This window comes from Eurypyga helias, unplaced genomic scaffold (assembly GCF_000690775.1).
Source record: "Eurypyga helias isolate BGI_N326 unplaced genomic scaffold, ASM69077v1 scaffold3571, whole genome shotgun sequence".
NCBI classification, from domain to species: domain Eukaryota; kingdom Metazoa; phylum Chordata; class Aves; order Eurypygiformes; family Eurypygidae; genus Eurypyga; species Eurypyga helias.
Window position 1 is genome coordinate 117,919 of NW_010229995.1, and position 14,686 is coordinate 132,604.

The following is a 14,686-nucleotide window of genomic DNA, read 5'->3' on the forward strand; positions in this document are numbered from 1 at the left end:
CATGCAAATTTTGGCTTCTCCCAGATAGAAATACCAAGGAATATAATTTATTTTTGTAAGGCTTTTTTTGCTAAATTCAGGGTGAGCCTGAGTCATGTCCCAGATGTGCACATCATTTGAGTCAGTACTATTCAAAAGCTACATTAGGATTTTGCCTCCTTTCTAGTTAGAAGTACATTTATCTTTGTTTCCCTAAGCAGGCTTTCTTTGGGATGAAATTTACTCATTACTGGTCAACAAAATTATTTTTTTATGTCATGGATAGTCTTCACCATGCTGTTTCCATTGTCAGTAGTTTTAAAAGCAGTTTTCATTAACTTTAAGAAGAAAGTGGAAATGAACAGTTTGAAAACTGAAAAATGTTCCTCAAGGCAAAAGAATAAAAAAAGAAAAAAAAGTTTTCATTTTGTATTTCCACCCCAGCAGCACAAAGTAACAACCACCCAGCATAAGCTGATGGCCCTCAGTTTTTTGCATAGAAAAAAGCTCTATGTTTTGGACACAAACCATTTTATTCGAAGGGAGTAGTATGTAGACGTAAGAGTGCGAACAGAAATACATACAATTACTTTACTAAATAAAGAGGCAACAGTTAGACCCCCACAGTAATGGGTTTTTTTGGGAGGAGGAATCATTTTCATATATATTGTACATAAGCAGCATGGAACTGAATATGTCCCAAAGTTTACTAACTACAAAGATGTTAAAAACTGAGCAGTATAAATTTATTTGCTGAACTGTTTCTATTGGGCTTCTAAAGAAGACTGTATTCTTTAAAGAAATATTATGGGGGAGTACAGATTTCTTTTTTAAAAGAAATAAGAAAGTTGAACACATGGGGAATATAGACAAAAAACCCCAACCAACCAACCAAAACAAAACAAAAACCCCAAACTTTGAATGTCCTGATTGCTCTCACTGGTAGAAGGGTTCCCAGATGAAATCTGCTATCCTTGGTTAGTAGATCTATTCGCTAAAGCTAAGATTTTCAGATGTACATAACAGTGGATTGACTTAATTCCATTTAAAGTCAATAACTAAAGGTTCCCAAAAAATAGAATAAACTCTCAAATCCTGAACTTCATATGTACATAGTAGCCAATTTATAATAAATAGGATAGCAAAGTTCTTCCTTGGTAAGAAGCGCCTGTATCTCGGACCACACCGTTCCATATTTCGGAGCATTAAGGCACCTAAGCTGATTAAAAAATGCTAATTAAAAAAAACCTGTAACCTGAGGTGGGTTTTTAATTTTTTTTTTTTTTTTTTTTTTAAACAGCGATACACAGGATCATACATTGCTTTGAGAATTCTGGATTATCAAAACTTTTGAAAATCCCAAAGGGTCATTTCCTAAAGAGCAACTGACTGACAACGGGACAATGTTGTTTCATTCTATGAGGTGCTTTTCAGCTATCTCAATACAGTTGCTTTAGACTAATACATTCAGTGATAATTTTCTCCTGTGATTACATTCTCTGAAAACCCTGCTGCCTTCCATTTTCCTCCTGCCCTAAAATATACACTAGCAGTGCCCAGGGACTGCTTAGTCTCTACATTTTAATGCATTAGCCTGCTCAAATGGAGATTGTTTAGTTAGCAGCACATAGATGGGAATGCCTGAATAATGTCTTACGTTACTAGGAACTAGTTATATCATGTTCCCAGCTGGCGTTTACTTTAGAGTAGCAATAACTACCTTTAATGAACAACTCTTAAAAAAATAATGAAAAATGTCTGCAGGTGGATAGAACATGGAATGTATATTGGAAAAATATTGGAACAATTTAATAATGATGAACTGTTTGCTTTGGTTATGGTGGGGTTTTTTATTGTTTGGTTTTTGGGGTCTTTTTTTCCTCAAATATTACTGATTTTATTTTTAGGAAAGAGAGAAAACTGAAGATCCTTTTTACACTTATGTTTCTTTCACCTGAAAAATAAAATAAGAATCCTTTAAGAGCACTAATGGCTATTAAAGATCTTAAGTTACTTTTTTGCAAATTAACCTTGGTGTTTTGCCCAATTCCAGCTTTCACTTACCTAAGATTTAACCTGCAGTTATGGAGTCAAGAATATATTTTTCTTCCATACTTTGCAAAATCTCTTAGTGTTTCTGATGAATAACAGAAGTAATGTTTCTCTCCTGCATTTAACTATAAATTACTCTCACTTCTCAGCCTTCTTTTGTCTTCCCGATAGACACATTGTGTTACTAATTATAACATTGCATTTTTTGAGTGCTAGGTAACTGCTTTACACAGTTGGCCTCTTGAACCTAAGATAAACCATGGCTGCTTGTGAGGACAAATACTTCTGGCACACTAGGGGCCAGGAGTATCATTCATCTCAGGAGAAGGGAAGAAGGTTCTAAGTGTGAAGCATTTGTGTCAAGAGCCTCCTCTGGCCTTCATGAACCTATTCACTGCTTCACTTCGGTGTTATCTCCTTCAGAGTGCAGTCAGACCAAACCTCTCAATGCAGTCATTGGTTGGCCAGTTCAATCCCCATTCCTCAACTATTTTGGGGAAGGAAATTATTTTGCCGTGGGTCATCATTTTACCATAAAATTTACAGGTATTTTGGCAAAGATAAGAGTAAGTCATTGAAAATCTTTGGTGAATCTGGTCTACACTTTCTGAAATACCAAGAGAACCTCTGCAGTAAAGGACTGAAGTAGAAGCAGCATTATAATCAGTAACACAGTATGACTGTGAGGAAGCTATGAGGAGGCAGAGAGGAAAGGGTGTTCATGTTCAGGATGCAGGAATGTTAATTTTAGCTTCATCCTGAGTTTTGTATAAGTCACTAAAGTAGAAATTAGTCACTCGCTTTAAATGTTGAATTTGTGCCATCTTCTATAGTGTTAATACACCCATGGCTGTAATTGAACCCGATTAAAAACAAAACGAAGAGAGATGGTGGAAGTGTTCAACGAGCCACTTTCAATCATTTATCAGCATTACTGGCTAACTGGAGAGGTCCCAGTTGACTGGAGGTTAGCAAATGTGACACCCATCTACAAGAAGGGCCAGAAGGGGATCCAGGGAACAACAGGCCTGTCAGTCTGACCTTGGTGCAGGGGAAGATCAGCTTGAGTATCGTCACATGGCACATAAAGGACAACCAGGTGATCAGGCCCAGTCAGCATGGGTTTATGAAAGGCAGGTCCTGCCTGACTAACCTCATCTTCTATGACAAGGTGACCCGTTTATGTAGAGGTGACTCACTTAGATGGGAAAGGCTGTGGATAGTGTCTACCTAGAAATCAGTAAAGCCTTTGACACCATTTTGCTGTGCAAACTGGCTGCTTATGGCTGGGATGGACATACCCTTCACTGGGTAAAAAAACTACTGGATGGTTGGGCTCAAAGAATTGTGGCAAATGGAATTAAATCCTGTTGGCGGTCGGTCAACATGGTGTTCCTCAGGGCACAGTACTGGTGTCAGTTTTCTTTAATATCTTTATCGGTGACCTGGACAAGGGGATTGAGAGCACCCTCAGTAAGTCTGCAGATGACACCAAGTTAGGTGGAAGTGTTGATCTGCCTGAGGGTAGGAAGGCTCTACAGAGGGATCTGGACAGGCTGGATCGATGGACGGCCAATTTTATGAGGTTTAACAAGACCTAGTGCTGGGTCCTGCACTTGGGTCACAACAACCCCACACAACACTACAGACTTAGGGACGAGTGGCTGGAAAGCTAAAGTATGTGGGGGTGTTGGTCGACAGCCAGCTGGATATGAGCCAGCAGTGTGCCCAGGTGGCCCAGAAAGCCAATGGCATCCTGGCCTGCAGCAGGAACAGTGTGGCCAGCAGGACCAGGGCAGGGATTGTCCCCCTGTACTGGGCACTTATGAGGCCGCACCTCGAATCCTGGAGTAAGTTTTGGGCCCCTCACTTCAAGAAAGACACTGAGGGGCTGGAGCGTGTCCAGAGAAGGGAACGGAGCTGAGGAAGGGTCTGGAGCACAAGTTCTGTGAGGAGCAGCTGAGGGAGCTGGGGGTGTTCAGCCTGGAGAAGAGGAGGCTCAAGGGAGAACTTATTGCTCTCTACAACTACCTGAAAGGAGGTTGCAGAGGGGTGGGGGGTTGGTCTCTGCTGCCAAGTAACAAGTGATAGGACAAGAGGAAATGGCCTGAAATTGCATCAGGGAAGGTTGAGATTTAGGTAATAGAAAAATTTCTCCACCAAAAGGGCTGTCAAGTATTAAAACAGGCTTCCCAGGGGACTGGTTGAGTCACCATCCCTAGAGATATCTAGAAGATGTGGTGTAGATGTGGTGCTTAGGGACATGGTTTAGTTGTGGACTTGGCAGTGCTGGGTTAATGGCTGGACTTGCTGATCTTAAAGGTCTTTTCAAATTTAAATGATTCTGTGATTCTATGATTCTAAAGTATCATGTCCATTCTATGTTTATTAGGAGGAGAAGTACATAGAGTGAAAATTACAGTGATAGGGAGTGGGCTTAAGAAATAAAAGATGTTTTAAAGACATGAAATCTAAGCCAAGGGAAATAAGATAATCATATTTGTGCCAGACTGAGTGAAAAAAAAAAAGGAATGTGAAAAGCTAGACATCGTTGACTTTGTGCAGCACATACCGGGTATACCATGTAATACTGGCTTGTCATCATTCTCTTTCTTTATTGTATATTAAAGTAAATAGTAAAGCCATTCCCTTGAGAGTAGCTCTGTCACAAATTCAAGTTGCTCCAGGCACTAATTTATACACTGGCCTTTTACACACACTTTTTTTTCCCTTTCTGTTTGTACAGGGTACAAGTTGGAGCAAGATGTGGATGTCTTTCTTGTTTTTCCTGTTAAAAAGTGCATGCCCCCAGGGTAGCTCATCACTTGTGATCATTAGGGGCTTCGAAGATCTGGAAATTAGGCACACTCAAGACTAAGTTTTTGTTTCTGTCTACTTCAAATAGCTTAATTTTTAAAAGTAATGAAAATATAATAAGCATAGATGGTAGGCAAGACCCTAGACTAGCAATATGGAAAAAGTCCTGAAGAAACCAATGTATCTAGTTATATGTCATTTCCCAAAGACTTCTGAGATAAAAGAATCTGCAATCTTCTGAAATTACTGTTGCCCCCTTAGATGTGAAGTTGTAATAAATCACCAGAAAGTTACACATTAAGCATAATGTGGCTAAAATTGGGCAGAGTCATTATGGAAATAATAATCTAATTTGTTTCACTCTTAATTTCTTCTCACAAAACATCTTTTTGCCTTTTTTGTAAAGGAAAAGGAAGAACAATGAACACAATTAATTTGATTAGACAAATTAAATCAATTAGATAAATTCAATCAATTGGATTAGTTCAATTAGATTAACACAGTCCAGGTACTCTATACTTACATATTCCATGAAATTAAGTATTACTAATTTGGAAATAATTTATGGAAATCCCTCTGTTCTGGCCAGGAGTTCAATTGTATTTACTGTCAAATAGATCTCTTCAGATGAAATGTCATCTTAAGGCCTAGACCTGTGAATGTTTGTATATCTCCAGCTCACAGGTACAGCTGGGTGACAGACCTTCCCTGGCAGAAAAACGGATGTAAGAAAGAAATTATTCCTGTTCTTACTTTTTTTCTCAGCTGTGCTGGTGTGACCATCGGTGAGGCCAGCCTGTAAACTGGGCAATTAAAATACCTCCAGAGTTACCTAGCTCTGGGGAAACAGAAACACTTTACATAATCAAGGTCTTAAGAGAGGTATACAGCAGCTATTGTGATAGTTAATTCTTAGTTTACACACACCTTGTTTCTCAAGACATCTGGGTCACCTGTATTGAAAATGTAACCAGAATGAATTAGTCTAGAAATAAAATGCATAAACCAAAGCCCTATCATAGGTGCTGTAAGGAGAAAAAAATCAGAAACCTGGCAATTATTCACAGTGAATACACATCTTCTTGAACTTGTGTTGTGGCACCTACCTACTAAAAGAGAAGCTGTCACCAGTTTAGGATCGTAAGGGCTTTTCCCACGGCCATTTTCAAAATGTGAATCTTCCATTCTAAAAATGTTGTCCTGTGGGGGAGAAAAAAAGAAGAAAAAAGAAAAAGCAACATTAATGAAAGAACACTAAGAATAAGTTGAACTAAATAGATTGCACTATGTATGATTCATACTGGGTTTTGTGGCTTCAGAGAAGTTAAATCACACGAGGTGAGGATCTGGCAAAAGTGCTCGCTTTCTAATCAGTATTGTGCTGAAGGCTAGTCAAAAGTACAAATACACGTGCACAGCTTGTGTCTCGTCTATTCCACTTCAAATATAATTTACAAGCTTTTCATTGAATTCTTGTGCTTTCACTGAAAATATGTCTGAGCAATAAAGAAGCTGGAATTTGAAAGTTTTGTCTGAAAAAAGGCATAACTTATTTTTCATTGATTATACTTTTCTGAAATATCCTGCAAATGTAGATTAGTATGTAATACAATGCTAAATTCTGCTTTTCCTAACCTGAGTATTTAGTGACTTACTGTTCATGCATTCTCAAATGCAATTTTAACTGCATCAGGAGAGCTTTTTTAAATTTTTCAGTACTATGCAATGAAACTTTTAAAAAATACACACTGAGAGCAAAGCATATGGGGATATAAACCAAGATGAAAAAGGGCCTCAGTCAACACTAACTCAAATCAAGGTCAGTAAATCCAAAGCAATGGGCTTTTCAGTACATTTAATTACTCTGATTTTAAATGGAGAACCAAATCAGCCAATCAATTTGGATAGTGTGTTTATGCTGCATTTTTCACTGAGGGTAAAACCAGAAGAATAGGTGCTTTTTGCACAGTAGACTTCTGCTTCGACAGAACACTTGTGGAGGTCACATCGAAAACTGAAATTTCCCGCCTGCACTGTTGTTACTTTTCATTCACACCTAACTGAGTCAAAGAGCCCCAAAGCTGGGACAACCTCTACCCCCCAACAGTTTCTTTGGTTACTTAGACTTTGCACCCAGTTATCACTTGATTATACCTAAACATTCTCTATGAGGTAGATGCTGAAGGACTTCCTTTAACCAATATTTGCAGGACCAAGTAGCTCAGGCTACAGCTTGATACAGCTTCTTGGTTTTTTTCTTACTAACTAATCAGAGATTAGTCATCTGTTTTAAGGAAACAAACAAAATCAAATATCAGAATATTTATGCCTAAATTATGTGTTGATAGTAGGAAGCAAGTAAGAATATGTTACAATATTTTTCCCTATTTATTTCATAACAGATCAGCTTTTTATCTCAATTCTCAAGCACTTCCTGCTGCTACAGACTATCTTAAGCCCCCCTTTCTTATTCTCATCATCATTTTCCACAAAATCATAGAACTGCTGGCTGGAAGGGCTCTCTAGATACAAAATCCAGGAGGACACGAAAGAAGACTGTTGTTAACACAGGGTATGGTCAGACTTGGTTTTGCCTTGCCAAGTCATGCAAACCTTCAGGAACGGAAATTTTATAACCTTTCTGGGCAACTGCTATTGCCATTTTAGTGAAGATTTTTTTTTTTTAAACTGAACATTCCAAGAAACAACTTAGAAAGTTTATATATATATATATATATATTTACTGTATTATCTGCAAAGATGCAAATAGATGGTAAAAGCATCCATTTTAACCACCCTTCGAGCAGTTGTAGGCTGTTCCTAAGCTGTCTGTTCAGCTTCATTTCTCCAGACTAAGTCTCAGGCTAGAACCTAACCCAGAGTTTTATATTGTCCTGTGCTCCCAAGTCTCAAAATTGTGCACAATACTTTCACCCTCAAGGGCAACAGTCCAGTGCTGGAGACTTGGCACTTCACAGTGCTGTGAAGGATGCAAAAAAAAATATCAACAACTCAAATTTTATTCAGCAATTGCTTTGGTAATGGTTTGGGGTTTTTTTATGTAAAGATCATTCAGATAAATAGCTGATGTCTTTCTCATGAGCAGTGAATTCAAGCATTTGGAAGCAGCGCTCTCCCTGGCACCCTTCCTTCCCCATCATGCTCATCCATACTGAATCCAGGCATGGGCCAGGCCAGTGACCAAACATGTTTTCAAATGGCACTATTTTAAACCTACTGAGTACCTGTTTCTGTAAGTGGGTCACAGGCTGCAGTTTTTATTACAGGCCTGTTTAATTACACTATGAAAGCATGTATCTCTGTTCATGTATTACATATTTTCAAAGAAACATCAGAAGGACTTCACATTTCACTCCATTTACTAGAGAAAAAGGTGAAGGGAAAATGAACTGTTAGGAGAATGGTCTATCTGGAGGGGCTTACTTACTGCAAGACAAAAAGTTTGGACACAACTTCATGAAGTTTGATCCCAGAATTCAAGCTCAGTCTCCTAAGGCATGTCATTGTAGATGTAGCCTGCCCGATTATGTTTATACAGTCATCCTGTTATCTGTAGTATCTTGCACAGTATTAAATTTCTTTGCCTTTCTTTCTATTTCTTAATAGTCCAGACACATTCCTCGTTTCTATCCAATTTTCTGACTTTGTTCCTTCTAACCAAAAATGAATAAATAATGAAAAGGAAAACTGTTTTTGAAATTCTGCTGTAGGGTCCATATCTAGAACTTGCACAATAAATAAAAACAGTAAATTGAGGAGAATGTTAGACCTCAACTACAATAATAGAAAATGGCACTAATGCTACAAGCTATTATTGAATGTTATTATCAATCTACGTTTTCTTGGGATTTCTTCTTAGTAGATGACAATTGTTCAACCTGCACACCAATGGATATTTGATAAGGCTATAAAGTCAGTGGCATGACAGTTAAAGCAGAATATATTCCCAAGATAATCCCATGTGTCATTATAAGACAAATAGGAAGCAGATGTGGAAAGTGATTTGGTGTAGGAAGGATCTGATTTTTGACTGAATTATTCTGGTTTATGTCACTGTAACTCCACTGATATTGGTGTGTTGCAGACAAGAAAGAGTGGAGAACTGGGTCACCGTTAAGTCAGAGATGATCTACCCTTCTCACAGTGTTTGTGGAATAAAACATTTGAAATAAGAGGCATGACAGGGAAATCCCACAGTGTTTTTGTATTTCAGTTAAAATGCAATGTAGAGACACGTACAGTAAGTTTCCAAATGTATGGGCGAATAATAATGGCAATAAATACATCACTGATAAGTGCCACATAAATGTATCATGGTTAGTCTGAGGCCCCTAGGAGTTTTGATAAACATGCCACAGGAAGTCTAAACTGTCACAAATAGAGCAACTTGCCCAAATAACTTTTTGGGTGCTTAACTCAAACTACCTCTATCTACAAACAACAATAAATAAAGGCAACAAAGAATACTCTTTTCTACGTATTTTCCCACCCCCATTTTAAAAGCCTAGAAAGCAACATGACTAGGTACTTGATCATACTAGTCACCTGTCTCTGGCATTTGCACCCATCCTCAGCCCTGAGATGTCATTACAGCAAGAGACAAGATGAGAAGTCAATGCCAATATTTGAGGGCAAAATTTAATCTCTTCATTTTTTATAGAAGATGTGCTTGATTATTTTCCAGAGAGTTATTTTCCATGTCAGACTGGAAACTCAGACTCTGCTCCCAGTGTTATAAAATGTCCTAAATTCCACCTGAAAACCTGTGTGCAGGCAGCAGTGCGCAAGGGCAGCTCTTCGGTGATGACATGGGGCCAAAATCAGTCTGCCTAGAGCTGGCAAAGACCAAGACACTGCTCTGGAGACTTAGGGAGACTTTGGACTGTGTGAGTCTGGCCTTTCACAGTACAGCCAAGAGCTTTTAGCTAGAAAGAATGCACATAATTTGCCCTTAGAAAAAAATTTTGATTATAGTTTTGCTGCCTCTTGGGTTATACAGCAGATTGAATGCAAAGAATGATATTGCAGTGAGCCAGCAAATACCTTTGTCATAAACAGCAATAAAAAACTATGTATTTACCAAATGCTCACTGTATGCCCCATCCCTGGATGTCTTCAAGGCCAGGCTGGATGAGGCTTTGAGCAACCTGGTCTAGTGGAAGGTGTCCCTGCCCATGGCAGGGGGGTTGGAACTGGATGATCTTTAAGGTCCCTTCCAACCCAAACCATTCTCTGATTGTATCATCAAAGACAGGAATTCCTGACAAAGCAAGCTTGTCAGGCTGGAGTAAATTTTCTAGAAATGAAAAAAAAGAAAATATTCAAAGAAACACCTTTGTAACTCAACATTTCCAATTAATACTCCAAAGACCTTCTTTAATTGTGCTGGCAGCCCAAAACCACATGAGAATGCGCTTCAAACCTCTTTAAGGATCCTCATAGCTAAAAGCCTTGCTGAACCATGTTTTCTTTGGTTGGTGCCGGGTTATTAAACTCTACGTTTCTCTCTTATTGATGTTTCTCTATAATCTATAATAAAACTACTGAAATGAGAGATTGTTTAGATCTTGAAATTCCACAAACTCACAATGACAACAACAGACTGCAAGCTGAAATTACAGTCACGTGGCTGTTGGCTCATGGTAGGGCATGAATTGTTTTATCTAATCAATGCTTTGCATGGTAGGAGATTATGCTTCTGGCTCCTTAAAACACATTTTCCTGTTGCAAACAGCATGATAAATGGCAAGACTCAGCCAGAAAGAACTACAGTTCAATCATGGAAATGAACATAAAAATTACTGATTCCCATCTTTTAGTCTGATGGCCTGACATTTCCAGAGATTTGCTTTCAAACGGTTGAAACAGGGTTGAAGTAACGGCCCATATCATAGTCCTGAGTGGTGACAAGACACTGCTGTTTGACAAGACTCATTTCATATCTTGCTATTGAACAGCTTCAGTCAGTCAGTGTACCAATACAATACAATGTTATATATACCTATAAACATATATATACCAACAGTGTACCCATATGCACATATACAGCCTGCTAAATTTTTAAACCATTTTTTGGTATCTCTTGTCAGCAGCTAGCCCTTCAAAATTTGTCTCAACAAAACAAGGACAAGAAAGACAAAAGCATAGTTGGTTTGGGTTAAAAAAAAAAAAAAAATCTTCTTTCCCAGTTTAGTACTATTTCTGGGTTCTGAAAAAATGGGCGGTTAGTGGGGATGAGCTAACCTACCAGCATGGACAGCACTGACTGCTGAGTTTCAGGGTGATTTTTTTCCTGAAACTTTCCTGTCAATTCACACAGAAACCATCCCAGAATTACAGAGCCTAGTGCAGCAAAACTGCTGCTGGTCAATAATGAATCAATGCAGCGCAAAAAAATTATCTGAAGAGGCTGTATTGATGGAGGGTGTACAGCTACTAAGAAGATATTACTGGTTTAAATTACAAGGATGGAAGACGTAGAGGGGTTTGACAGTAGTGATGCTCCCCAGCTGCTCTAGTGCAGTTGAAGGAACTCATAGCCTTAGTCTTGTAACCTCTGAAACATAAATAGGAAGGAAGCTTCTCCAGGGTATCTTCCAGGGGCTAGCTGATCTCCACAACAAGCTGCCAAACAATAATGTGGGATGGCCCAGAAACATTCAAAATGCCAAGAGCTTTAGGAACTAACACATCCTTTGTTTAATAACAAAGGTAGAGTTGGCCACTGCTGTGAGCATTATTGATGTTAACATTTTCCTTGCTGTTTTCGAGCTACCATGAAGCATTTTATGACTAATAGATTGAAGGGGAAAAAAAATCCTAAAAACCCAAAACACCAAAAAACCCAGAAAAAATAAGCCTACAAGACTGCCAGAGTGGAGTGCCTGTAGTATGACAATGTACCAGGAAGGAGTATTTGGAGGACTTTAAGGCCAATGACAATGTCTCTTACTGAGTCAGAAGTTGCTGGCATTGACATACTGTATTTTCTGGATTATTCAGTGTTGGTAAGAAGAAAAGGAAAAGCCTCACTTCCCACTCAGAGAAAAACTTTCAGACTTGCTAGGGTTTGGATTTATCCCCTCTACAGAGGCATTAATTAGGGTGGCTAACTTTGCTGCCCCAGTCACAGTGAGCAGAAAGCAAAAGCTTCCTCCGAATGGTGAGTCCCACCAACTCAGAACTGCAGATCTCAAGGGCAAGATCCCTCTTCTTTGACCACAGAGGAAGCTTCATATGAATTTAGGTCTGATTTAAGAGTCTTTCTGAAATGAACACTGCTGAGGCAGCTGATTGGAGACACCTGACTTTGAAAACAGATGCTGATGGTTTTTGATGAGTTTTTTTGGTTGTGTTTTTGGTGTGGGTTTTTTTTTTTTTTTTTGTTCCCCTCCAGTTTATTAATTTCACTGATGTTTTGATTTTCTTTTTGGCCAATACTTTCTGTGCACACATTTTATGACTATATCAAGGACATTTCCTAGAGTCTTTTAAGTACGTTTCACTCTATGAGAAATGATTTATTTAGGAATTGTGTTACTTTTCAAGAATAATTTTAAGTGGAACAACTGTGCAGGATATGGCTATGTTGTTATTGTTATTATATTTCCTATTTCACACTTAATCTATTGAGTCATGAAAACTGTTAAATATGAGGACTTTGGTTTCAGGTTTGGGAATCATGCTGCTATGGAACTTTTAATAAGAAACTTTTATTAAAGTCATCCCCATGGAATGCTTTATTTTTTAAAAAAGTGCAAGTGCAAATAAATATAATGTGAGAAATTATGCAAAAAACACAAATATTAAAACAAATGTAAATGTTAAGGCAAGTGGTAACCATTGGGGAAATAGGTGAAAAGTGATTGAAGCAATAATGCAACTGTTTTAAATCATTAATTATTAAAAAAGTAAAGAAATACACATACAATGGGCTTCTGACTTTCAGTGTTCAGGCTCCTTATGCTAGAGGGGGTTTACCTGCACACATTTGGGGGATAGCGGGCTCTGGAACACCTTTATTATGTTTTGGTTTTCCAACTTGAGGCTTAGCAGAATTCAGTTATCGGAAACCAGTTTTAAAACCCTGTGGGAAATCACTCTAAGTGACAGATCTTTAGTAAAATACTGTTCCCAAGGAAAGGTCTCCAGCTTCTGTAGGACCTGGAACTGCAACTCTCTTGGGCTGCTGTGCTGTGCTAAGAGGGAGAGAGAAGGAACTTTATTGAAAAGCATTTACCTGCAAAACTGATCATGGTCTCCTAAGATGTGCCCAGCTCTCTGCCCTTCCCTCACGCAGTTTGCCCAGCTTGCTGATCACTGTGAGACCTCTCAAACAGTCTCAGCATTAATCTGTGTCCTATTCTTCAGACTCAGGAAATATACTTTTCACTGATCTGCTCAACTTACAGATATTCACTGAAATTTTGGTACCTGAAAATCTTAGTTTTAATGCTGGGATAAAAGAGCTGTTGAGATGACATCCAGCTCCACGCTTCATTCTGCCCACCAGTGAAAACAGAACAGAGCTCTTAATTTCTGTTTCTCTTTTTATGTCACATACTGGAAAATTTTCCTGGCTTACAATGCTCAGAACATGCCTTAAGATGCAATAGACAACCCTGGTAAGCACAAGTTTTGAAAACTTTTCTCCCTATACTAAGCTGAATATGGTCAACACACCCTCTCAATAGCTCTCTTTCAGGCAAATATTGAAAGTCTAACATTTTTCTGCTTTCTTCTGAAATGAAATTAATTAATATTTATTAATTTATCATAAACCTTTGTAAAAAAGGGGAATGTTTCATATCTACCTGCCTACCTAACTATCTACACAATTCCAATTAATTCCACTAATTTAATGAAAGTGAAAACATAGCCAAATGGGCTGTTTCAGAACAGCTGGTTCAATCTATTAATTATTCCTAGTTTATGATCTGTAAGTGCTTTTGCTTCTGATTGGAAGACAAACCAAGTGTCAGTGTCAAATAGTGAAGATTTGTTCACACCTGAACATACTGGTTTGCATACTAATATTGGTATTTATATGAAGAATAGCCTCTTTCAAATAACCGTGCAACATATGTAAATAAAAGGAGGGCAGGCACAGTCAAACTGAGCAGCTGTTCAAAAAAAAGTATATGTTTCTGAACTTGGGTTTGCAGTATTCCACAAGCTAGAGACACCAGATTTATCTGATTTTCATGTAACTTTTTTTTTTTTGGTTGTGGCTTTTTTCTTTTTCTTAAGATGTTATTTACCTTTTCCTAAGATGTTATTTACCTATCTGCACTATTTTTAAAGCACTGCCTGAATTGATATTTTGGATAAAATATTGTTCTAATTCTGGATAACACAAATAAATGAGCAGATGAAAAATATAAAGGAATCTAATTATAGTGTCATTATACTATTAATCCCTTTAGAAAACCTTTAAATACAGAGTGATTAGGAAAAAAACCCAACCCAAATCAAATGAAACACACAGTTAATATGAATGACATGTTAACCTTGACTGATTAGTAAAGACACCAAAAATGTCATCCCAATGGCATACCAGTCACTAGATACCATCAAGGATATTGAACAATTCTCAGAGGACACTGAGAATTAGAATGCCTTTGTATTGCAACTTTCTGGGTTGTCAAGTGTAATACATCACCCAATATTACCGCCTGGCTCAAACAGGATGACCTCTGGAAATATAACCACCATACAATGACTGTCTGTTCTAGTCAAATTATTAAGTGGTCTGCATATGTAAGTAATAAGATATACAAACCTAAACCCAGTTCACGTAACTGAACTACATAACCTA

At 38.1% G+C, this 14,686-nt stretch overlaps 1 protein-coding gene across 1 annotated transcript in view; it reads right to left on the reverse strand.

Moving 5' to 3' along the window:
* The window catches only part of SEMA3A (sema domain, immunoglobulin domain (Ig), short basic domain, secreted, (semaphorin) 3A), a 96,304-nt gene that overhangs the window by 57,636 nt on the left and 23,982 nt on the right, over positions 1 to 14,686 (reverse strand). Inside the window, exon 2 of the mRNA XM_010160577.1 lies at positions 5,955 to 6,048. Within this exon, the coding sequence (XP_010158879.1) occupies positions 5,955 to 6,033 (79 nt within the window). The 5' untranslated portion in view covers positions 6,034 to 6,048. The remainder of the gene's footprint in view (positions 1 to 5,954; positions 6,049 to 14,686) is intronic.